This window comes from Phyllobates terribilis, unplaced genomic scaffold (genome assembly GCF_046119375.1).
Source record: "Phyllobates terribilis strain yellow unplaced genomic scaffold, ASM4611937v1 Scaffold_85__1_contigs__length_6476398, whole genome shotgun sequence".
NCBI lineage: Eukaryota > Metazoa > Chordata > Amphibia > Anura > Dendrobatidae > Phyllobates > Phyllobates terribilis.
In genome coordinates, this window is record NW_027362845.1 from 4841656 (window position 1) to 4867783 (window position 26128).

A 26128-nucleotide genomic window follows, 5' to 3' on the forward strand; every position below is an offset into this window, starting at 1 on the left:
TATCCATATTGTTCCTTAGCTGACCCTGCCACCCAAAATATAGACCCCATTATTATTGGACATATGGAACTTTAGTTATTCCATATTCCGTATTGGCTTCGAGCCGTCTGCAGGCCTTTGTTACATTCCCTTTGAAGCACTGGGAATACAACCTTTTCAGTTAGCTGTAAATCTATCACAAGCCTGTGTTAATTGGGTTTGGTAGCAACTTTTGGGCCAGCATTTGCTTACAAGGCTCTTCTCATGTGTGTGTTAATTTGCATAGAGGCCACTGGCCAAAGTGTCAGCTCTTCTCCAGTGGACAATTACTATAGGGGAGGAGGGAAGAGGGGTCTGGGAGAGAGACTTCTTAATATCTATGACAAGGGAGAAGAAAAGATTTTCAATATTTCCATGACAATCTGTTTTTCATTGATACAGATAGAAATGCTTGCTATACCTATAGCCTCACGATCAAGTTTTGCATGAGACTCTATGCAGACGTATCCCATTGCAATTGATCTGTTATACATCCAACTCCTGGATAGCATGGATTTGTACATTCCATCTAATCTGATTCACTATTGCAATGCTCCACAGTAATCTCACCAGTGTTTTGTACATACTTGTTTTCGTCTGTTTTACAATGATGCATCTATTTGCCTCCAGTTGATATGATTGATAATGCTCGATATATCTGCGGCTCTATGATCCTTTGCCAGGATATTATGCTTTCCACCAGATCAGATGCGGGTGTATTTTCTAAGATCGGTGGTTTTCACACAAATTTCCTGCAATAAACAGTTTATATACAGGGTGGGATACAAATATGCATGAACAAGAGTATGAGATTTAATTCTATGTTCCTTGTATGTAGTATTATTTGGTCACTATCTGGTGGTAATATGTGGTCTGGTCATGGCGGGCGGTATTTGTTCCTTGTATGTGGTGTTGTTCGGTCACTATGTGGTGGTAATATGTGGTTCGGCCATGGTGTGGTAGTATTTGTTCCTAGTATGTAGTATTATTCGGTAACTATGTGGTGATAATATGTGGTTTAGTCATGGTGTGTCGGTATTCTTTGTAGGTGGTATTATTCGGTCACTATGTGGTGGTAATATGTAGTCTGGCCATGGTGTGACGGTATTTGTCCCTTGTATATTATATTATTGGTCATTTTAAAAAATGTATGTGACACATTCCCTTAAAGAAAAATAAATAAAAATATACCTAGACAGAGTACTGGATATTTTAAGAAATGTTTAATATGTTAGAGTAGAGTAGGGCACGGCCAGAAAAGTCTACCTTGTCGTGGCAACGGCTTACAAATTCTTTTGGCCATAACAAAAGCTGCTGGCTATGTATGTGATGTGGTGTTCTATGGGAACTGTTAGGGTATGTGCACATGGTCAGGAGCCGCTGCAGGGTTTGACACTGCGTACTTATGCAGCATCAAACCTGCAGCAGCCAGGTGTTAGAGCATAGTGGATAGGATTTCTAGAAATCTCATGTCCACTATGCGACTCTGTTGCATCTGTGGATCACCCACCCGCAGCATGTCAATTTCTCTTGCGGGTCCACATGTGGACTTTCTCCACAGACTAACATCTATGAGGAAACTCCGCATGTACAAAAAAAAAAATTGCGCCACTCAATTACATAAATTGAGGGCCGAAGCTGCACGGCTATCCCGCAGCTTCGGGGCCGAAGACGCCTCCTGAGTGTGGGCACATACCCTTAATGTGTGATTGATAAGGATGTGGTGCAGAAGTGGAGTTTTTCCAAGAGTGGGCGGTGTGACTGTGGAAGGTTTGAGGAGTGGAGGTGGAGCTGGGGTGGAGCCTGGGCGGAGTCTCAAGGGGGCCCGAAATTTTTTTGCCATTATGGGGCCTGAAATTCCTGGTGGCAGCCCTGCACACATATACATACACTCGAATACTAATCTTTTATGATATTGGGGTCTTCTGGAGAGGGCTGCAGAACCCACTGTGGAGGAGGGGACACAGCAGACAGGACTGATTTCAGCTTCCTGCCCCTGCGTGCTGTGGACTCTCCTCCCCCACCCTCTACTCTTTGAGAAAATGCTGCTGGGAAAGGAACCGCAGGAGGCAGAAGACCCCCTGTAAGACCCTGCAGGATGACAGACACAGCAGCCAATGAGCGCTCTTATCAGTCTGATGGGGAAGCGTTCATTGGCCAGCGGCCTCTCTCCTGCATGACACGCCCCCTTTTTCAATGCCCGCACTCTGCTCAGGGTATCAAAAATCATTACGGGTGGGAGTGGAAGGGGTTAAGCAGCATCAGCCCTCAGTCAAGGGGCCCCATAACAGCTGCGTGGTCTACTGCCTGAGCACTGCGCCCCTTCCTGCATGGGCCCCCCTCCACCTCTGGGCCCGGGTGCATCAGTTGTGTGTCCACCCCTGGCTGAACCCCTTGCAGCGGCTCTGAGCAAATGTAATATTATTTACACACAAACGAGTGTCCGAAATGGGGTCACTTTAGGGGGTCGTATGTTCTTCACGAGTGGGCTTAGCTATCGGCCGCCGTACGCACGCAGCTCCACTCCGTACGCCTCGCACACACGCGGCTCCGCTCCCTACGCCTCGTACACGCGCGGCTCCGCTCCCTACGCCTCGTAGACGCGCGGCTCCGCTCCCTACGCCTCGTAGACGCGCGGCTCCACTCCGTACGCCTCGTACACGCGCGGCTCCGCTCCGAACGCCTCGTACACGCGCGGCTCCGCTCCGTACGCCTCGTACACGCGCGGCTCCGCTCCGTACGCCTCGTACACGCGCGGCTCCGCTCCGTACGCCTCGTACACGCGCGGCTCCGATCCGTACGCCTCGTACACGCGCGGCTCCGCTCCGTACGCCTCGTACACGCGCGGCTCCGCTCCGTACGCCTCGTACACGCGCGGCTCCGCTCCGTACGCCTCGTACACGTGCGGCTCCGCACGCCTCGTACACGCGCGGCTCCGCACGCCTCGTACACGCGCGGCTCCGCACGCCTCGTACACGCGCGGCTCCGCTCCGTACGCCTCGTACACGCGCGGCTCCGCTCCGTACGCCTCGTACACGTGCGGCTCCGCACGCCTCGTACACGCGCGGCTCCGCACGCCTCGTACACGCGCGGATCCGATCCGTGCGCCTCGTACACGCGCGGCTCCGCTCCGTACCCTCGTACACGCGCGGCTCCGCTCCGTACGCCTCGTACACGCGCGGCTCCGCTCCGTACACCTCGTACACACGCGGCTCCGCTCCGTACACCTCGTACACACGCGGCTCCGCTCCGTACACCTCGTACACACGCGGCTCCGCTCCGTACACCTCGTACACACGCGGCTCCGCTCCGTACACCTCGTACACACGCGGCTCCGCTCCGTACACCTCGTACACACGCGGCTCTGCTGCGTACACCTCGTACACACGCGGCTCTGCTGCGTACACCTCGTACACACGCGGCTCCGCTCCGTACACCTCGTACACACGCGGCTCCGCTCCGTACACCTCGTACACACGCGGCTCCGCTCCGTACACCTCGTACACACGCGGCTCCGCTCCGTACACCTCGTACACACGCGGCTCTGCTCCGTACACCTCGTACACACGCGGCTCCGCTCCGTACACCTCGTACACACGCGGCTCTGCTCCGTACACCTCGTACACGCGCGGCTCTGCTCCGTACACCTCGTACACGCGCGGCTCTGCTCCGTACACCTCGTACACACGCGGCTCCGCTCCGTACACCTCGTACACACGCGGCTCCGCTCCGTACACCTCGTACACACGCGGCTCTGCTCCGTACACCTCGTACACACGCGGCTCTGCTCCGTACACCTCGTACACACGCGGCTCTGCTCCGTACACCTCGTACACACGCGGCTCTGCTCCGTACACCTCATACACACACGGCTCTGCTCCGTACACCTCGTACACACGCGGCTCTGCTCCGTACACCTCGTACACACGCGGCTCTGCTCCGTACACCTCGTACACACGCGGCTCTGCTCCGTACACCTCGTACACACGCGGCTCTGCTACATCCACACTGTAAACCCCTCCTGACCCCACACATAAACTTCAGCTCATCCAGCACCATGACAACCAGCACAGCAGAGTCCTGCATCCACTGAGGCCCCTGATCATGTGACCCCTGACTCCTCCCCTCCTGTGACCTCATCACAGCTCCTGTGCGCACAGAGCAGCCATATATGTGGTGTAGTGATGGGTAAAATGCGATTTTTTGGTGAGCCGGCTCTTTTGGCTCCGAAAACGGCTCTTCATTTCCTATTACCTTTGGCTTTAAATTTGAAGCCAAATTCTGGTATGTTTTAACCCATGATTAGTAAAAATCTACACATGTGCCAATTTATGACATAAAACAGAATAGTTTCCAGAATAACCAGATTTTATATTATTTGCTGTAAAAACTTTAACAAACACAAAATGAACATGCAAAATACCAACAAGATCCTAATTATCAGTGCCACATTTTAAAGCTACCTTCACACTTGGCAAGTTCGCTGTGGGCTGTCTGCTGCAAACAGTCTGCAGCAAAACTGCAGTGTCAAATGTGGCATCTGCATCCAGGCGGATTTAGATAAGGAATTTGCTGCGGAATTCACCCGTCCATTGACTGCAATGAATTTCGCATATCGGATATTCTGCACATACTGACATGCTGCTGCTGAAGCCAATTTCGCACCTCATGTCAGATTCTGAATTTTTCCACGAAGTGAGAATGTGTTTTGGATAAAGACCATTGCCACTGTTGGCTTCTGTAAATGCCATGGAATTTCCACGCTGATGATCTGCATGGAAACTCCGCTGCAAATCCACAAAGTGTGAAGGCAGCCTAAAATTGTCTTTAGGGCCCATTGGATAGATAAACTAAGTGCCATAGCTTGGATGGACTGATTCAGTTTATTTCTTCTGTTATTATCTGTTTTGGAAAAGACTGTTTTTTTGGTGTCCCATCAAGGACCAATGTCTTTTGCCATCACTAATATAATGTCATTAAAGGGGTTGGATCACATGGGCATTAGTGCCATTAATTGAAGAGAACTTTTTAAAATAGGTATATTCTCCATATACTTATTTTAAAAATTCTGCTTCAATCCTGCTGGTATTCCATAAAAACCTATGTAACTGTTTACATGGGTTTCCATGGAAGTTGTCCTGTGCCGGAGCCCTATTCAGCAAAAGACACACAGGATGCGACCATGTTGTCGGCCAGCGCTCGCTGACTGACCGCATGGACCATGCAGCACCCGAGCCTGCGATCCAGTGATGCTCAATCCAGCGATGGTATGTTTGCAGAGGAGATCCTTATCTGCCCTGCCCATATGCATCCCTGGATCATTTGTTCTCTTCCATTCAAGTGAATGGGAGAGAACAAGAGACGCACATTTACATCCGCTGTTTCTCCCTCGCTCAGCGAGGATTTACAAGCTGGCGGTAAATAACTATAATCAGGCTAAATCCAGATGTCCGTGTTCCTTTAATAAAGTGCCTGACTGCCTGACTGCTGCTTGCTTGTCACAGATTGGAGGGGGCGGGGCTGTGAGTCAGTGCTATGTGCGGCAGCAGGAGGAGCAGGCATTCTCAGTCTCCTGGATAAGATCAGAGTGACTACTGCCGGGAGGGGCGGGGCCAGAGGGGAGGGAGGGGCGGGGCCGGAGGGGAGGGGTGGGGCGGGGCCAGAGGGGAGGGGTGGGGCGGGGCCAGAGGGGAGGGGTGGGGCGGGGCCAGAGGGGAGGGGTGGGGCGGGGCCAGAGGGGAGGGGTGGGGTGGGGTGGGGCCAGAAGGGACTGACTGTGGAACCTGAACTGGCAAAGAGCCGTTTAAATTTCAATTGGCTCCCTGCAAGGAGCCGACTCATATGATTCACTATAAAGAGCCGGCTCGTTCAGGAGCTACCCATCACTACTCTCCAGTAACCCGGAAGAGGATCTCTAGGGTGAGGTGTAATATCCTCTCCGCCATCTTCTTCTTCTCCTTCTCCATCCACTAAGGTTTAAGGTAAATTTTCTAGAAGATGGAAGATAATGATGAGAACGACTGAATCTACAGGATCCTAAATGGAAGGAAGATGGCTGCTCTGTGCGCACAGGAGCTGTGATGAGGTCACAGGAGGGGAGGAGTCAGGGGTCACATGATCAGGGGCCTCAGTGGATGCAGGACTCTGCTGTGCTGGTTGTCATGGTGCTGGAGGAGCTGAAGTTTATGTGTGGGGTCAGGAGGGGTTTACAGTGTGGATGTAGCAGAGCCGCGCGTGTACGAGGTGTACGGAGCAGAGCCGCGTGTGTGCGAGGTGTACGGAGCAGAGCCGCGCGTGTACGAAGCGGAGCCGCGCGTGTACGAGGTGTACGGAGCGGAGCCGCGCGTGTACGAGGTGTACGGAGCGGAGCCGCGCGTGTACGAGGTGTACGGAGCGGAGCCGCGCATGTACGAGGCGTACGGAGCGGAGCCGGGCGTGCATGAGGCGTGCGGAGCGGAGCCGCGTGTGTACGAGGTGTACGGAGCGGAGCCGCGTGTGTACGAGGTGTACGGAGAGGAGTATCCCGAGTTATCTATCTGCACCCTCTGAATAGAGCGAGTTCTGGGTCATTAAGATGAATGATGATGGGAGTGTACGTGCATGAAGGAAGCTGTCAGTTTCTATGCACCTTCACTTACCTCACTATGGTTGTATACATGTGTGTATTTATTTCAGCCATTAACTCCTTGTTCGTTCTAAGATGATGTAATGTGGCTTTCGGACACACAGTTGATGGGAGGTATGTATCACAGAGGTGGTTGTCCTAGACCAGGGGTCTCAAACTCAGCTGGGCATATGGGCCGCACATGGAAAAACATTTAATTTGGGGGGCCGCATTATTTGCATGACAAAGTGACATTTTTAGTGATACCATTTTATTTTCTATACACCTTTTGAACTGGTCCTCATCTTGCAGACATGGTCTCCCCTCCAGGTCCCCCATATTGCAGACATGGTCTCCCCTTCAGGTCCGCCATATTGCAGACATGGTCTCCCCTCCAGGTCCCCCATATTGCAGACATGGTCTCCCCTCCAGGTCCGCCATATTGCAGACATGGTCTCCCCTCCAGGTCCCCCATATTGCAGACATGGTCCCCCATCCAGGTCCTCCATATTGCTGACATGGTCCCCCATATTGCAGACATGGTCCCCCATCCAGGTCCCCCATATTGCAGACGTGGCCTTCATATTGCAGACATGGTCCCCCATCCAACAGACATGGTCTTCCATCCAGGTCCTCCATATTGCAGACATGGTCCCCCATATTGCCGACATGGTCCCCCATATTGCAGATGACTCGCCCCCTGGGCCGTGGGGCACTCGGATCCGGGCAATTAGGGAAACGATGGGAGTAGTAGTGGCAACCCGGTTCCGTGGCTCAGGGTGGTCAGGCCAGTGGTAGTCCGTTATTTGTTATTGATTATGTCCGACTACACCACCCGTGGATTTGCGGTTATTAGGAACCGCCGCTGCATGCAGACCGCTGGGGCTGATGAGGTGTGCAGCTATGGTAGTGTGACTCCCCACGGGAAGAGTGCGGCCCCAGGGCAGTATAGTGGATGGTGGGAGTGATGGTAGTGAGAGTCCCAGTGCTGATAGTGCTTGGGGAGCAAGGAGCACACAGACAACAGGTTGCAGTCCAGGGTCTTTACTAAACAGGCAAACTGACCCACAAACAGTCCCAGCTAGGAGGGGACCTGGATGTCTGAGAGCAACGGGGAAATTGGCCCTGGTCAGGGTGAGGGTGTAGGCCTACCGTGCTTTCTGTGCTCCTTCTGGCTATCTCCTCCTGATAGGGTAACAGCCCACGTTTCCAAGCTTTCCGTGTATTCTCGCCTGTATGGCCTGCGACGTGGGTTCCTTTCTGCTCCCAGCCTTGTACGGCTTTACTGGTCCCTTCGGTTGTGGCAGGGCCTCCAGACTTCTTAGGCCAAGGAATGTATAGTCCCTTGCGGACTGCTTCTCTGCTGGGGGATGTGGAATCCTTCCAGCCTCAGACACCAAAGTCTGGTAAGATTAAGTCTTTTCTCTGCCAAGACAGGCTCTCTTCGCCTCTTGTCTCTGGCTTGTGGCTCTCTCCTACTGCCACACTTCCTCTTAGGTGCAATCAACTTTCTGTCCCTGCTCCACTCTGGGACACGTCTCAAAGCTGAGACAGGCAATCCAGTTCTCCCTAACCCTGTCCCCAGTACCAGCTTTTATAGGGGCAGCCTGCTCCCCCTACTGGCCTGAGACAGGAGGCATTGCATGCTAATGTTCCCCGAACCAGAGAACCTCCCCCTTGCTCTCAGACACAGCTTTATTACACTTGTGGCATCCAGGTAGGGTGACACATTCCCCCCTAGTGAAATTTAGTACTCCGGGACTAAACAGTAAACAAAGACAATATGCATAATCAATAAAACATTAATAGACAGACGACGCACAAATTGAGTTCTTTAGGTCACAGTGTGGTCTGTGACCGGGTGTCCATATCACCAAAACAACGGGAGCCTTAACCAGGTGGGGGTCTGTCCTACCCCAAGTCCTTTACAGTCTTAGTTCATTCCTGGGTTAGGCTCAGAATGCAGTCCATACAAGGTCCCGGTTATGAAAGTCCATAACCTGTGAGTCCTTACGGTAGCTGCAAGAAACTGAAACAGAGTATTACCAAACATGCATGTAACTTTGCAAATGATTCAACATTTGGCAACAGGGTTATTTACACTTTTAGTACACTCTATATTCTCCAGCGAGCGGGTATCTGTCCCTTTGTGCTCCTGGTTGACCTCCTTAACCCACTGTCTGGTGGTGGACCAACCTGGCTTTCCCCACTAGCGTTAGGGGTACAGCTACCAGCTGGGTGTACAGGTAGGGCAGGCAGCTGTCTGCGGGTTCTTTGGCTTACCGCAGGCATGGCAGGCTCACTGTCAGCAGAGGGTTGACTCTCCTGGGCTGCTGGAACAGGCTCTTCTGCCTCTGGAACCGCTTGCTCCTCTTCACCTTCCGGCTCTGGTGTTGGTTGTTGCTGTACTGGTTGCAGGAAATGCAGGACGGGTACCACTATGGCATCATTTATGCGAGTCCAGGACTGAGGGAACTCTCCGAGAACGGTGCTGATCATTTCTTCCTTGTCCTCTGCGGGTTCAAGGTCACTCTGATCCTCTTCTGCACTACGGAGTTGCTCGGGGCACCTTTTGAGGTGGTCTCTGGAGACGACACTAGTGGTTTCTCCTCCGTCCTTGGTGATTACGCACACCTTTGGGTTGTCGTGGTCAGACTGCAGTACGGTGTAGGGTTCCCTTTCCCACTGGTCGTCCAACTTATGTAGCCTTCTTTTTCGCTTTAGGACTTGCTCACCAGGTTCTAGGGGACTAGCAGGGGCGTGTTGATTGAAGAGTCTTTCTTGCTTCTCTCTCACCTGGGCCAGGCTCTTCTCCACACTCTCCTGTACCTTCTTGTACTGCAGTTGCCTTTCCGTATCCCAGTCCGCATCCGGGGAGGTGTCCTCAGGTATTAGGACTCCCATCTCCAGGTCTACGGGCAGCTTACCCGGTCTGGCTCACATCAGGTAAGCCGGGGTGCAGTTTGTAGCGTTCACCGGGATGTTGTTGTACATGTCTACCAGGTCCGGCAATTTTTCTGGCCACAGGCTGCGTTCCTCCAGGGGCAACGTCTTCAGGAGATCAATGACTATATTGTTCATCTTCTCACACATCCCGTTGGTTTGGGGGTGGTAAGGCGTTGTCCGAATCTTCTTACAGCCATAGAGGTTGCAGAACTCCTGGAAGATTTCAGCTTCAAACGCTGGACCTTGGTCTGTCAGGACCTGTTTCGGATACCCGTGTGGACGGCAGAAGTATTGCTGGAAGGCTCTGGCCGCTGTTTGGGCTGTCAAGTCCTTTACCGGGACCACCACTAGAAAACGGGAATAGTGGTCCACGATTGTCAGGGCATAGATGTATCCTGACCGGCTGGGAGCCAATTTGACGTGGTCCAGAGCTACCAGCTCAAGAGGCTGCGTGGTGATGATGGGCCTCAAGGGTGTCTTCTGGCTGGTGCGGTCCTTCCTCCTCAGGTGGCAAGGGCCACAGTCTCTGCACCACTTTTCTACTGCTCCTCTCATGCCGACCCAAAAGAACCTTCCTCTTAGTAGGAACTCCAGTTTCTTCCAACCGAAGTGTCCCGCTCTGTCATGGTAAGCTCCCAGGACCATAGCTGCATCTCGCTTTGGGACCACGACTTGCCAGGTCAGCTCGTGCGTCCGGTGGTTGACAATCCTTCTGCACAACTTGCCTTCGTAGAGGAACAGCTTGATCTTCTCCTTCCATAGCTGCTTGGCTTCCTCTGGGGCATCTGGATCTAGGCGGGCGCCTTCCCGGGTCAGCAGATCTTTCACCAGGCGGACAGCAGGGTCACTATCTTGGGTTTCGGCCCAGATGTGGTGAGGTAGGGGATTCATCATCACAGTTGTTAGATCCTCCTCCTTCACGCGGTGAGAGTGTTGAGCGGCTCCATACCGGTGAAACGCGGGGAGTTCTACCTCTTCCAGCTCTTCTGGGTCTTCGTCACCTTCAGGTAAGTGAGGCATCCTTGATAGGGCGTCCGCGTTGGCGTTGGTTTTGCCTGCCCGATACTTGATCACGAAGTCATAGTTGGAGAGACGGGCCATCCACCGCTGTTCCAGGGCACCCAGTCTTGCATTGTCCAGGTGTGTCAACGGGTTGTTGTCCGTGTACACGGTGAACTTTGCGGAGGCCAGGTAATGCTTGAAGCGTTCCGTCACGGCCCACACCACCGCCAAGAATTCTAGCTTGAAGGAGCTGTAATTCTCCGGGTTCCTTTCGGTGGGCCTCAGCTTCCGGCTGGCGTATGCGATCACCCGTTCTCTGCCCTGTTGGTTTTGGGACAGTACGGCTCCCAGTCCCACATTACTGGCATCTGTGTGGAGAATGAAAGGCTGGCCGTAATCAGGGTAGGCCAGGATCTCATCCCCCGTGAGGGCCATCTTTAGCTGGCGGAAGGACTCCTCTTCCGGTTTATCCCACTTGAAGGGTGGCTTTTGACTTCTGGACTTGGACTGTCCGATCAGGAGGTCCTGCATAGGAGCTGCCATCTTAGTGAACCCGGGGATGAACCTTCGGTAGTAGCCTACCAACCCGAGAAACTGTCTCACCTCTTTAATGTTCGAGGGGCTTGGCCAGCTCTTGATTGCCGTGACCTTGTCAGGGTCGGGGGCCACCTCTTCCGCGCTTACCACGTGCCCTAGGTACTGGACCTTTGGTTTCAGCAGGTGACACTTCGATGGTTTTACCTTCAGGCCATAGCCTGCCAGGGCTTCGAACACCTCAGCCAGGTGCTTGAGATGGTCCTCGTAGGTCTTCGAATAGACGATCACGTCGTCCAGGTAAAGGAGGACCGTCTCGAAGTTTCGGTGCCCTAGACAGCATTCCATCAGCCGCTGGAAGGTCCCTGGTGCGTTGCAGAGCCCGAAAGGCATACAGTTGAATTCGCTCAGTCCCATCGGGGTGGTGAAGGCGGTCTTCTCCTTGTCAGCCTCTGCCACAGGAACCTGCCAGTACCCGCTAGTAAGGTCCAAAGTAGAAAAGAAGTTAGCAGATTTTAGTGCGGCTAAAGACTCTTCTATTCTAGGCAGCGGATATGTGTCTTTGTGGGTGATACGGTTGATTTGTCTATAGTCCACGCACATTCTCATGGTGCAGTCTTTCTTTTTGACCAGAACCAAGGGGGCCGCCCAGGGGCTACAGCTGTCTCTAATGACCCCAGCTTCTTTCATCTCCCTTAGCATGCCCTTGGCGTTCTGATAATGTGCAGGGGGTACAGGTCTGTGTCTTTCTTTTATCGGTGGGTGGCTCCCTGTGGGGATGTGGTGTTCTATCCCTTTTACTCTGCCGAAGTCTAGCGGGTGCTTACTAAAGACTCTCTCGTACTCCCGTACCACCCGGTAGACTCCTTGTTTTTGGTGCAGGGGAGTGGAGTCAGCACCCACGTGGAGTTTCTGGCACCAGTCCTCCTTTTGTTTCTGGGAGCCATTACCCTCCGCCTGTGGAGATGGAGGCAAGGGTTCCACGGCCCTGATAGCTTTGTGTTCCACAACAAACAGTTTGGCGAGTGTAGCGTACCTGGGTAAGTGTACTTCCCTCTCCCCAATGTTGAGGATGCGGACGGGCACCCTCCCATGACGGACATCAACCACCCCCCTGGCTGTCAAAATGGTGGGCCTGCTGTCTGAGTACACGGGTTCTACCATAGCTTGGTAGTCTCTACCTCTCAACCCGATTGCAGTCCGACACCAGATCATCATTTCACTTTTGGGAGGTATGGAAATGGGGAATGGATCACTGAGTCTTACGCTACCGATCTCACCACCAGACAGTTCTACCTGCTGCCGTCTCATCAGGGCTTTTATCTCCTTGTTGAGGACTCTCTGTTGGCTGGAACTAGCATTCACCGCCACCTGTTGTAGAATTACAATTACCTCTGAAAGACAATTTTCAATTACATTAGTACCCACAGTTATTTTAGGGTGACTTTCATGACGGTCAATGTCCACAATAATCACTCCCTGTGCCGGCAGTTCAACTTTACCAATTTTAATGGTCATCTCCTTGAACCCCATCTGCGGCACGGGTAAGCCATTACTGGCGATGATGCTCAAGTTACTGTCTGGATACCGTGTGATATCAGCATCAGTCCAATACTGCTTAAAAAGTACATAAGGGATTGTGGTTACTTGCGACCCAGTATCCAGCAAGGCGCTCATGGGGATACCGTCCAGCACCACGGGTAAAACCGGGCGCCCCCCAACGTACTTATTACGCCAATTATAAGGGCCTGGTGATCTTATGCCTGGGGGTCGGCCCTCTGCCCCAGGTTGGACCTGTTTAAATTACAGTACCTGGAAATGTGTCCGGGCTGGTTGCATCGACGGCAAATGGGCTGTCCATCCTCTGCGTAGCGGTCTGTGGGCCTCCCTCGGAACGACTGGATCCTCCTCTGTCGACACCACGGGACATCCTCCGGACTTGAAGCCAGCTTGATGGGTCTTGACGGGTCCACTTGCAACGCCTGGACGGTCCTGGTCAACGCCGCGACGCTCCTGGTCAGCTCCTGGACTTGGTGGTGCAGGCCTTTCGACGGGGCTTGGTTCAGTGCCTGTGCATCAGCCTCCACGGAGTCCATAGAGGAAGGCGCCGCCTCCTGGTGGTAGGTGATAGCAGGGCGCCGGGGGTTTATAGCGCCACTGGTTGCAGATTCACGGAGCACCCTTATGGCCCTGTCCTTAAATTGGGCAAAGGTCAGGTCGGGGTTCTGGAAGAACATGAGGCGCAGCTGGGCCCTGTGGGCGCTGGACAGCAGACCCTCTATGAATTGTTCTGTTAGCAGCTTATCGGTTTCCTGCACACTGCCAGGGTCAGTTTGTTGAATAGCCCTCAAGGCTTCCTGCAGATTTAGGGCATAGTCTCTGATGCTGTCCTGTGCCCGCTGCTTACATCCATAGAACCTCATTTTAATTTCAGCGGAGGTACGTGTATCAAAGGTACCCCGCAGCCGGGCCAGAATACCCTTCACAGTCCCTTTCTCCTCAATGGGCCATGATTTTACCTCCCTTTGGGCTGCGCCAGTTAACTGCCCTGTCAATATGCTGACCTTCTGTTCCTCTGTCAGGGGGTAAACTTGGAACAAACTATACAGTCTTTCCTTGAAGTCAGTTAGGGCATGGGGCTCCCCTGAGTATTTGGGCAGCCAGGCCGCTCCAGGGATGTAGGGCAAGGAAAAGGGCATCACTGCTGCTGCAGCTGCTTTGGTGGTAGTGGGCGCCTCTGTGTCCGACATCTTCCTCCCCCCTAGTCAAGCGTGGCCTACCTTCCGACGATCCTCTTCTGTAGGCCGCGGCTCCGCTGCTGCTGCTATGGACGAGGACCTGGCGTCGCACTCCGATGACGTCAGCGTCGCTCTCTCTCCCTTCCAGGACCTTGCGCAGCGTCGGTGCGTGGGGCGGAGCTTCGGATCTCGCGTGGTTTTGACGTCCACGCCCCTCTTCTTCCCGCGCGGTGTCCTGAAGATGGCGTCCGATGGCGGGAAGCAGCTGCGGATGGCGGGAAGACGGCAGAAGACGGCGGGAAAAGGTCCAAGATGGCGTCTGATGGCGGGAATCGGCTCCGGATGGCGGGAAACGACTCCGGACGGCGGGAAACTTCGCCACAGGTAAGTTACAAAAGTCTTTTTTTTCAGGCACGCAGTACCCGGTGGTTGCTGGCACGAAATCCTGCCGACTACGCCAAAGCTGACTCGCCCCCTGGGCCGTGGGGCACTCGGATCCGGGCAATTAGGGAAACGATGGGAGTAGTAGTGGCAACCCGGTTCCGTGGCTCAGGGTGGTCAGGCCAGTGGTAGTCCGTTATTTGTTATTGATTATGTCCGACTACGCCACCCGTGGATTTGCGGTTATTAGGAACCGCCGCTGCATGCAGACCGCTGGGGCTGATGAGGTGTGCAGCTATGGTAGTGTGACTCCCCACGGGAAGAGTGCGGCCCCAGGGCAGTATAGTGGATGGTGGGAGTGATGGTAGTGAGAGTCCCAGTGCTGATAGTGCTTGGGGAGCAAGGAGCACACAGACAACAGGTTGCAGTCCAGGGTCTTTACTAAACAGGCAAACTGACCCACAAACAGTCCCAGCTAGGATGGGACCTGGATGTCTGAGAGCAACGGGGAAATTGGCCCTGGTCAGGGTGAGGGTGTAGGCCTACCGTGCTTTCTGTGCTCCTTCTGGCTATCTCCTCCTGATAGGGTAACAGCCCACGTTTCCAAGCTTTCCGTGTATTCTCGCCTGTATGGCCTGCGACGTGGGTTCCTTTCTGCTCCCAGCCTTGTACGGCTTTACTGGTCCCTTCGGTTGTGGCAGGGCCTCCAGACTTCTTAGGCCAAGGAATGTATAGTCCCTTGCGGACTGGTTCTCTGCTGGGGGATGTGGAATCCTTCCAGCCTCAGACACCAAAGTCTGGTAAGATTAAGTCTTTTCTCTGCCAAGACAGGCTCTCTTCGCCTCTTGTCTCTGGCTTGTGGCTCTCTCCTACTGCCACACTTCCTCTTAGGTGCAATCAACTTTCTGTCCCTGCTCCACTCTGGGACACGTCTCAAAGCTGAGACAGGCAATCCAGTTCTCCCTAACCCTGTCCCCAGTACCAGCTTTTATAGGGGCAGCCTGCTCCCCCTACTGGCCTGAGACAGGAGGCATTGCATGCTAATGTTCCCCTAACCAGAGAACCTCCCCCTTGCTCTCAGACACAGCTTTATTACACTTGTGGCATCCAGGTAGGGTGACACACAGACATGGTCCCCCATCCAGGTCCCCCTTATTGCAGACATGGCCTTCATATTGCAGACATGGTCCCCATATTGCAGACATGGTCCCCCATCCAGGTCCCCCATATCGCAGACATGGCCTTCATATTGCAGACATGGTCCCCCATCCAGGTCCCCCCATATTGCAGACATGATCCCCCATCCAGGTCCCCCATATTGCAGACATAGTCCCCCATATTACAGACATGGTCCCCCATCCTGGTCCTTATGTTGCAGACATGTCCCCCATACAGGTCCCCATGTTGCAGACATGTCCCCCCCCATACTGCGCACAGGGCCGCCCCCCCCCCATACTGCGCACAGGGTCCCCATCCCCCCATATTGCACTCAGGGTCCCCGTCCCCCCATACTGCACTCAGGGTCCCCGCCCCCCCCTCCCATACAGCGCTCAGGGTCCCAGCCTACCCCATACAGCACTCAGGATCCCCGTCCCACCCCATACTGCGCTCAGGGTCCCCGTCTCCCGCCATACAGCGCTCATGGTCCCCGTCCCCCCATACTGCACTCAGGGTCCCCCCACATACTGCGCTCATGGTCCCCGTCCTCCCATACTGCGCTCAGGGTCCCCGTACCCCCATACTGCGCTCAGGGTCCCCGTCCCCCCATACTGCACACGGTGCCCCCCTCCATATACTGAGCATAGGTCCCCTGTGCTGTATTTCACATGACAGAGAAAAAAATATATATATATTCTCACCTGTCCTCCGTTCCCTCGGCGTCCTTTCTGCACCTGTAGCCCTTAGGCACAGACCCCGTAATGATCGCGGCTCTCTCCAGCAGCCACCGATATCAGCGCTGTATTGCAGTGTATTGCCACGCAGAGACCGGCTCTCTGCACAGCAATACCAGTGCCAGCCGCCGACCTATCAGAGGCCAGCAGCTGACATCTGCGCATGGCAGTGACGTCATGCTCTGCCGCGCTGGGACGCAGAGGTCAGCTGCTGGCCTCTGATAGGCCGGTGGCTGGCACTGATATTGCTGTGCAGAGAGACGGTCTCTGCGCCGCAATACACTGCAATACAGCGCTGATATCGGCGGCTGCTGGAGAGAGCCGCGATCATTACGGGGTCTATGTGCCTGCGGGCCGCAAGAAGCAGCCGGAGGGGCCGCATCGGGCCGCGTGTTTGAGACCCCTAGACTGTCTCTAAAGTGCCCTTGTTGGAACTGTTTACTTTGTTTTGCCTCCATTGAAGGCCGTTTATTTTCCTATGCTTGTGATGTGGTTTATGAAGAACCAATAACCCAGCAAGGACATATAAATGGAAACGGTTCCCGGGTTACCTCACCACGCACCCAAGTGAGTAGCATTCCCACAATGGGTGTTAGAAATACGGGCAGAGTTCCCAGGGAACACGTGTGACTGCTACAGAGGTACTGCATGCCCTGGACGAAGGCGGCCATAAGCCAGCAAATAACATCAGATAGCATGGAGAACCTAGTGAAACACCTGGTACAAGCCCAGCTGTAGCAGCAGTACCGACAACAGCTGGCGCAACAGAAGACAAATAAGCTGCTTATGCAACAGAGGTTCGTGGCATGGCGGTAGATTCGACTCCAAGGTCAGCTGATGATGTCTCCATCCAGAAGGCAGTAAGGAGAGCCCTGCAGAAAATGACCAAGGGTGACGACACAGAGGCCATTTTTGAAAGATTCGACGAGAGGGAGAAACTCTCACCAGGGCAATGTGCTGATGCCATACTTAACGGGGGAGCTCCAGAAGGCCTACTCTGACTTAGCCTTAAAAGATGCGCTTAGGAGTGACAATGACTGTCAGGGTACAACGTGTCCACCGCTTGGCATATCACTGTGACAAACCCCCTCCCTACCAAATGTTTGATTTGCTGAACCACATTCAAAAATGGTTGCAGGCAGAGACCTCTACCCCTGTGCAGATGGTAGAGCGAGTGGTAATGTACCGGTTTGTGCACTCCTTTCCGAGGCCAATACAGACTTGGGTTGCCCAGGGGGATCCCCGGAATACAGATGACCTGGTCAGACTGTTCGAAAGATATCACGGGGTCGATGGTTCCTTGGGGACCCCCAAAAAGGGGTGGGTCGTCCAAGATCAAAAGGCTCAGGGGAGGTTATACCAAAGGTTCCAGCTGGCAATATATGCTGGAAATATCACGGCCCAGGCCATATAGCACCCCATTGTCCCCTGACTTCCGAGCAGATGGACTGTAGCCTGGGTTGCCACTGTTCATACTATGTGTATCCAGTTTGCAGTGCGATCTTTCCATGCAATAAGGGGCCACAAGCTTGTCCCGTAATGGGGAATTGTCAGCAAGTGACTGGACTGCTAGTCTTAGAAAGTTTGTTGACCCTAGTGAGGTACACATTTCTTCTCCAGCTGATCCCTGGAAAGAAAGTTGACGTCAATTGCTTTCACGAGGATGCTGTCTTAAACAGTATAGCGCAAGAGCCAGGGGCTGACACCAGGTTTCCCTATTTTATGTTGAGTGGGGAGTTATTGTACAGCGTTATTAAGGTCAGAGAGGAAATAGTGGAGCAATTGTTGGTACCCTGACCATGTAGACGAAGGATGATGGACATGGTCCATTTACATGTCTTGACCATTTGGATGTGGATAAAAGTGGATAAGTGGTTGTGCGGAGGTTCTAGTGGCCTGGATGTCACCAGGAAATCTTAATGTATTGCAGGTCCTGTCCCACCTGCCAGATAATCGCCCCTCCTCTCACTTTCGACGTCCCCTCGTACCATTACCCATCATAGAAGTGCCGTTTGAATGAATTGCCATGGACTGGGTCCATCACCTGGTTAAATCTGCTTGTGGGCATCAATACATATTGTTCATCCTTGACTATGCTACGTGGTGCCCTGAAGCGGTTCCCCTGAGAACCTCCTCTGTGGTAAGTAAAGCACACGAGTTGGTACACATTTTTTCCTGGACCGGATTACCGGAGGAGATACTTACCGACCAAGGAAAAGCCTTTATGAGTAAGGTGATGAGGGAACTGTGTAAGGCCCTGCAAATTACACAACTGAAGACATCCATCTACCATCCCAGATGGATGGCCTTGTGGAAAGGTTAAATAAAACATTGAAGAGTATGCTTAAGTAGGTCATATAGAAGGACGGTCAAGACTGGGACTGTCTCCTCCCGTATCTGTTGTTTTCTATCAGGGAGGTTTCACAAGCCTCGACCGGATTCTCTCCATTTGAACTTCTATATGGTCGACATGCAATGGGTCTCCTTGATATAGCGAAGGATTCCTGGGAAGCCGAGGTTACGCCCCAATCGGAGCATCATTGAGGATGTCACCAAAATGTAGGAGATGATTGCGAAGGTGATGCCCATCATAAAAGGACATTTCCTCCAGGCACAAGGGGCTCAATCTAGGGTCTACAACTGGTCAGCCAGGGTGAGGCAGTTCAGCCCCAGGGACAGAGTCCTTGTACTAATTCCCACAGTGGAGAGTAAGTTTTTGGCCAAATGGTAAGACCCCTATGAGGTGGTAGAGAAGCTTGGTGAAGGGAACTACAAAGTCCATCACAGATCTACCTCTCTGTACTCGATATCAACTCCTTACTAACCAGAATACCACAATGTCTGTCTGCTATTTCATCTTTCTTCTCTGCTAGATTCCTAAAACTTAATATGGATAAAACCAAATTCATCATATTTCCACCATCTCACTCAACCCCCCTCCTGACCTATCTATCAAAGTCAATGGCCACCCACTCTCCCCACTCTCCCCAGTCTCGCTGCCTCTGGGTAACCCTTGACTCTAATCTCTCCTTCAAACCTCATATCCAAGGCCTTTCCACTTCATGCCGACTCCAATTCAAAAATATTTCCCGGATCCGCACATTCCTCAACCATGAATCTGCAAAAACACTAGTGCGTGCCCTCATCATCTCTCTCCTCGACTACTGCAACCTCCTGCTCTGTGGTCTCTCTTCTAACACTCTCGCACCCCTGCAATCTATCCTAAACTCTGCTGCCCAACTAATGCACCTGTCCCCCCGCTATTCTCCTGTCTCTTCCCGCTGCCAATCCCTGCACTGGCTCCCCATTGCCCAGAGACTCAAGTTCAAGACCCTAACCTTGGCATACAAAACCATCCAAAGCCTGTCTCCTCCATATATCTATGACCTAGTCTCCCGGTACCTACTTGCATACAACCTCCGATCCTCACAGGACCACCTTCTCTACTCTGCTCCTTTCTCCTCTTCCCACAATTGCATACAAGATTTCTCCCATGCATCCCCCCTACTCTGGAACTCTCTAGTCCAACACGTCAGACTCTCGCCTACTGTGGAAACCTTCAAAAGGAACCTGAAGACCGACCTCTTCCGACAAGCCTACAAACTGCAGTAACCCTCACTGCATGACCAGCTGTACCCTCACCTACGGTATCCTCACCCCCCCTTCTACACTGTGAGCCCTCACGGGCAGAGTCCTCTCGCCTCCTGAGCCAGTCGGTGACTTGTTTTTGTTTAAACTATTGTACTTGTTGTCTGCTATGTATACCCCTTTTTCACATGTAAAGCGCCATGGAATTAATGGCGCTATATTAATTAATAATAATAACCAAGAAGACTAAAACTGTACCAAGTGTACGTATGTGGCAAGATAGGGAGCCAGTTGAAACTCCGTGTTTTCTGGACAAGCCTGAAGCAGATGTTGAAAGAGTCATAATAGCAAAGATGCCGTTGAAGGCTCAAAAATAGCAGTGCGGGAGTTGTTGCAGCAGAACAGGGACCTGTTCTTAGATTTGCTATTTTGTACAAAGGTCATAAAACATGAGGTTCTGATGGAATCCCATGTGCGGGTGAACTTGAAGCCCTATCTAATTCCTGAGGCCTGGCGAGAGCTATTCTCCAAGGAATCTCTGAGTATTTGAGGAATCAGAGAGGGTGGTGTAGCCCTATTGTCCTGGTTCCAAAACCTGATGGCGAATGGAGGTTCTGTAACGATTATAGGAAGCTGAATGAAGTCCAAGTTCAACGCATATCAGATGCCATGTGTCGATGACCTGATCGCGAGACGTGGGCTGGCAAAGTATATAACTGTGTGACCCACTACTACTCAGGTAGCGTTAGCCCTCCCCCTGGGAAAGGTGTACTCGGACTGCGGGCCGGTGGTAGAGGGGGATGCAGTGGTGGCCTTGGCCCAGTCCGTGGCCAGGGCGCACACATTAAAAATATGGGGTAGTGGATGAGTGGTTATTTGTCGGCTACGCCACCTGTGGTTTCTGCTGAGGACCACCAGCGCTCTGAGGCCGGTGTTCTAGCAGCTTGGGATGGAATAGCTCCCCGCAGGTGGAGCCAGGCCTCAGGGCAGAGTAGAAGAAGTGCAGTGCAGAGGAATGGTGGGTGCGGTGCCGCGCAGAAATGAGAGAGAAGAGGCGGTGTATGAAGTCATCCAGGTTTTACTCACGGTAGACTTGTTTTCAGCCACAAAGCTTCTCTTTGTTCCTCACGGCGCGCTGCGGCCACCAGGATGGGGTTCAGCTCACTCCGGGTAGCTCGGGTGCACCAGACAAAACCCCTCCACCAGTGTGTTCCTCTCACTTGCTGTACTAGAACCGCCTCGTGCCCCTACTAAGTCCCGTACGGGTACCGCAATGTCCGCTGAAGGTGGCTTGTAGCCCCCGGACCGCCTAGGTCCCTTATTGGTGACTGGGGTGTAAACGTGGCTTAAGGCTGGGGTCCCTCTGGATAGACGCAGATTAAGGGGATACAGGTGGCGACTCCGCTCCATCCATATTCCCCCTGGGATCCACTTCAGCCTTCGGACTTTTCTGACAGAGACCTGGAGTACAAAGTCAGATAATCGGGGACCGGTACCCCCTCTTGCGGCAGGAGTCTCTCTGGCGGGGCCAGAATAAGGGTAGCAGGTGGCGACTCTGCTCCGTCCACATCCCCTGAGATCCTTTCGCCTGTGGAGCTCTTCTCCTCTGCTCCCCTCCTAGGCCTTCTGGTGTGGACTAAGACATAGGACACAGCCAGCTGTAACTCAACTCTGCCCCAGCCCCCAATCTCAAGGCCTGAGACCGGGAATCACAGCCTCCTGAGGCAGCTGCAGCTTGTACTAAATGTCACCTCCAGGGAACTGCGACAAAAGACCCGGTATTAAAGATGGCATCCATATTTATATGGATGTATTAGTGTAACCGTAAAGTGCTTCCTCCACCCTACTCACTACAAGGTTCCCCCTACTTTTGGTCCCCCCCTTACTCCTCCATTCAGGACGGGGGTAGCACATTGTGCTCTAAACCCCCTTCGGAATGGGAGTGTGTAGTGTTGGATGTGTGGTGGGGCCCTGTGTGGTGCTCCATCCTTACCTCGGAGAGGAGATACCACACCTCGTTCCATGAAGTGCAGTACCCCTGTGGCGACTTAACTCTCAGGGGCGCCACATAACCACCTTGGATTTAACTAAGAAATATTGGCAAATCCCCATGTCACAAGAAGCCAAGGAGAAGACTGCCTTCTCTATGCCCAACGGATGTTTCCAATATGTCCGGATGCTGTTTTGTCAAAAGGGAGCCCTGGCCACCTTCCAGAGTGCCATGGACTGGATCCTCGCAATCCGTAAGAATTACACTGCATCATACTTTATATATCGCAATCTTCAGCCCAGATTGGAGATGTCACCTGCAAAAGGTCCAGTCGGTGTTTGATCCTCTCAGGAAGGCAGGGTTTTCTATAAATCTGAAAACATTTTGCCATGGGAAATAAAGAGGCCGAATAACTAGGATATGTAGTAGGTAGAAGCGAGATCAAACCCCAGATCAGTAAAGTAGATGCAATCCAAAACTGGCCAAGACCACTCTTAAAGAAGCAAGTTAGAGCCTTTCTGAAAATGAAAATAACGGACAGCAGTCATGTAATGTGTGGTCTCTAAGTAAAGGTAATGTGACGGGAGCTAGTTACACCCATCCGCAGATGTCCAATCTTCTTCTGCCGGCCCCTGACATGGAAAGGCTTTTCTTACACTGGGATATATAAAATATGACTATCGCACTGTGTCTCCAAGATGGACTAAAACTTTTATTCTTACAAGCAGGTTTTATAGAGAATCACACAGGCTATTTTTAGCACCCATTGTTCTCACCAGATAATACCCACAGTAGGCTCCCAGACAGCAGTTAGGCAACAACCCATTAATCAGCACATTGTCTGTTTGCCCCTGCTAAGTGAGCACAGGAAGGTGGGGGCCAGGAGTGCTTTGGTCACATCACAAAATGTCCAACAATATGTGATCCACAATATTCACCCCACTTTGTAACATTATGTCCCATTAGCTGCATAGGCGCTACGACAACCCCCATGTGGCAAAATCTTGGAGTACGGGGTTGATCCGTCACAGGTAAATTTGCAATAAAAAAGATGGCATCACTTGCTAACTTCTGCGATCAACCAGTGAGGAGTTATCGCAGAAAATTAGAGATTGAATAAAACCAAGAAGGGCGGAGACCAGCCCACGTGAGGTCATCACAGGGGAGTGTGTGGGCAGCGCCCCCGTCGGCATAAAAGATCAGGCCGAATATTGATCTATACTCATGCCGGGTTATACATATTTGTGTAAGCGGGGGTCCTGTTCCATAACGGTTCGTTTGAGTGCTTCCCTCCAGCTAAACTGAATCGTCTCTGTGATCGGCCTACTAAGTCCTTCTATTAATCCATTTTTATTTTGTGTAACTGTATATGCTGTATTAAACATGAACCCTGGGTGAAACATTTCCCACATTCTGGACATGAATATGATTTTTCTCCAGTGTTAATTCTTTGATGTTTTTGAAGATCTGGTTTCCGGATAAAACATTTCCCACATTCTGAACATGAATATGGCTTCTTTCCTGTATGATTTCTGTAATGTTTATGAAGATCTGGTTTCTGGGTAAAACATTTCCCACATTCTGGACATAAATATGGCTTTTCTCCAGTGTGAATTCTTTGATGTCTTTGAAGATCTGGTTTCCGGATAAAACATTTCCCACATTCTGAACATGAATATGGCTTCTCTCCTGTGTGAAATGTTTGATGTTTATGAAGATCTGATTTCTGGATAAAACATTTCCCACATTCTGAACATGAATATGGCTTCTCTCCTGTATGACTTCTGTAATGTTTAAGCAAATCTGACTTATTGCTGAAATATTTCGCACATTCTGAACATGAAAATGGCTTTTCTCCTGTGTGACTTCTTTGATGCATAAGCAATTTAGATTTATGTTCAAAACATTCCCCACATTCTTGACATGAATATGGCTTTTCTCCAGTGTGAATTCTTTGATGTTTTTGAAGATCTGGTTTCTGGATAAAACATTTACCACATTCTGGACATAAATATGGCTTTTCTCCAGTGTGAATTCTTTGATGTCTTTGAAGATCTGGTTTCCGGATAAAACATTTCCCACATTCTGAACATGAATATGGCTTCTCTCCTGTGTGAATTCTTTGATGTTTATGAAGATCTGATTTCTGGAGAAAACATTTCCCACATTCTGAACATGAATATGGCTTCTCTCCTGTATGACTTCTGTAATGTTTAAGCAAATCTGACTTATTGCTGAAATATTTCGCACATTCTGAACATGAAAATGGCTTTTCTCCTGTGTGACTTCTTTGATGCATAAGCAATTTAGATTTATGTTCAAAACATTTCCCACATTCTTGACATAAATATGGCTTTTCTCCAGTGTGAATTCTTTGATGTTTATGAAGATCTCGTTTCTGGATAAAACATTTCCCACATTCTGAACATGAATATGGCTTCTCTCCTGTGTGAAATGTTTGATGTTTATGAAGATCTCGTTTCTGGATAAAACATTTCCCACATTCTGAACATGAATATGGCTTCTCTCCTGTATGACTTCTGTAATGTTTAAGCAAATATGACTTATCGCTGAAACATTTCCCACATTCTGAACATGAAAACGGCTTTTCTCCTGTGTGACTTCTCTGATGTGTAAGCAATTTATATTTAGTTTTAAAACATTTCCCACATTCTGAACAGGAAAATGGTTTCTTCCCTGTGGGAATTATTTGATGTTCGACATCCCTTCTCTGGCTTTCATTTTGCTTAACAGTCTGTGATGAATCCAAGTAGATGACGGATTGAAAAGGCTCAGATGATTGATTTCTGCTCTGAAGGGCTGGAGGTATAGCTGGAATAATGGCACGCTTTTCATAGGTATCTGGTTTGACACCACAGTCATCTGCCAAGAATAAATCTGATTTTATTATTTTTTAATATCAATGCCTTATATTTTATAACATTTCTCTATACATAATTCTATACAAATCAAAGTATAATGAAACTATGACCTAAGACAGTGGTGAGCCACCTGTGCACAAATCCCATGGTACTGAACCCCTAACGTACCATTGACGAACATAATACATATACGCAGAAACTTTTGAGGCAATAAAGGGAGGATTAAAAATAAACTTTATTACATTACAGTCTAAAGCAACAGAGAAAAATACACGCCATAAAAACAATGAAGATGGGGTATTCCAATCTCTGAGAAACTATACCAATATGTAGTAGGTGTAATAAAAATAAGATTAGCAAATATCTCCAATTAGAAATGTAGTATAGTTCTTCTGATTCGCTATGTCGCTTACCCCATGTTCAGGGCATTGCAAGTTAGTTGCTAGTGGTCATAACTATGGATACCTAAGCTACTGCAATGTTCTGCACATGGGGTAAGTGACAAAGAATCAGGAGAACTATACCACATTTCTAATTGGAGTCTGAATAAACCTCGACCTCACACATCGACAGGTACTCCGAGTGTCATGGGATCACCACGCTGACGTAGCGACCCTCCATCCCCTTACAGCAGAAGGACATGGTGGCAGAGACCACATTCGTGACTGTGCCGCACACTGGAATGTTATTGTCGGGGGAGTTCCCGATTCGGACCTCGGCCCCTATCAGTCTCTCCAGACCACAGTCCATCCTGTTAGTTATGGCGACGCTGGATATCTTGTAGCTCTTGCCCAGGTCCAGCTTCCACCAGGGATCCTTCTCCAGGTTGGTGTGGGTGCAGAAGCCACTACTGAAGTCGGTGTCTTTGTTCCCATCGTTGGCGTTCTTAGCCAATATGCTCCTGGTGGCATACGGATAGTCCGACACCAGGGAGGCCACTCTGGTCCTTGCTATGTTTGTGGCTCCAGGTGCAGGAGCGCATCCCAGAGCCAGAACCACAGATCCCAGTAGAATCAGAGAAGATGGGGGTCGGTACGTCAGCGTGGTGATCCCAGGACATTCGGAGTACATTTCTAATTGGAGTCATTTTCTATTATTATTATTATCCTACCTACTATATTTTGGGATAGGATTTTGGAGATGGGAATACCCCTTCAAGGCTGTATGCTTAGGACTTATCCAGGACTCATCCAGATGCCTCATTCCATTGTTTTTTGTGATTACGTTTATCCCTCTTAAATGGCTTTTTGTATTTTTATGTGTTTTCAACTGCGATCTAATAAATTGTATTTTTAATCTCTATATTGTCTCACATTTCTCTGTACACAGTCATGGTTGAAATAGTTGACGCCCTTAAAATTGTTCCAGAAAATGAAGTATTTCTCCTAGAACATTATTGCAATTACACCTGTTTTGTTATAGACACGTTTATTTCCTTTGTGTGTATTGTCACTGATCTTTTCTAGAGAAATGTTCAATGGAGAATCAAAACTGGGCTTTGACTACATTATTACCTGACCCTACTTCTAAACCCTTTTCTGATCTGCCTACAT

The 26128-nt window shown here is 51.0% G+C and overlaps 1 protein-coding gene and 1 pseudogene across 1 annotated transcript in view; both read right to left on the minus strand.

Moving 5' to 3' along the window:
- Window positions 1-22392: 22392 nt before the first annotated feature.
- Window positions 22393-26128, minus strand: part of LOC141197635 (uncharacterized) — a 55804-nt gene continuing 52068 nt past the window's right edge. The window contains exon 9 of the mRNA XM_073662719.1: window positions 22393-24576. Within this exon, the coding sequence (XP_073518820.1) occupies window positions 23033-24576 (1544 nt within the window). The 3' untranslated portion in view covers window positions 22393-23032. The remainder of the gene's footprint in view (window positions 24577-26128) is intronic.
- LOC141197622 (pentraxin fusion protein-like) lies at window positions 25107-25646 on the minus strand (annotated as a pseudogene).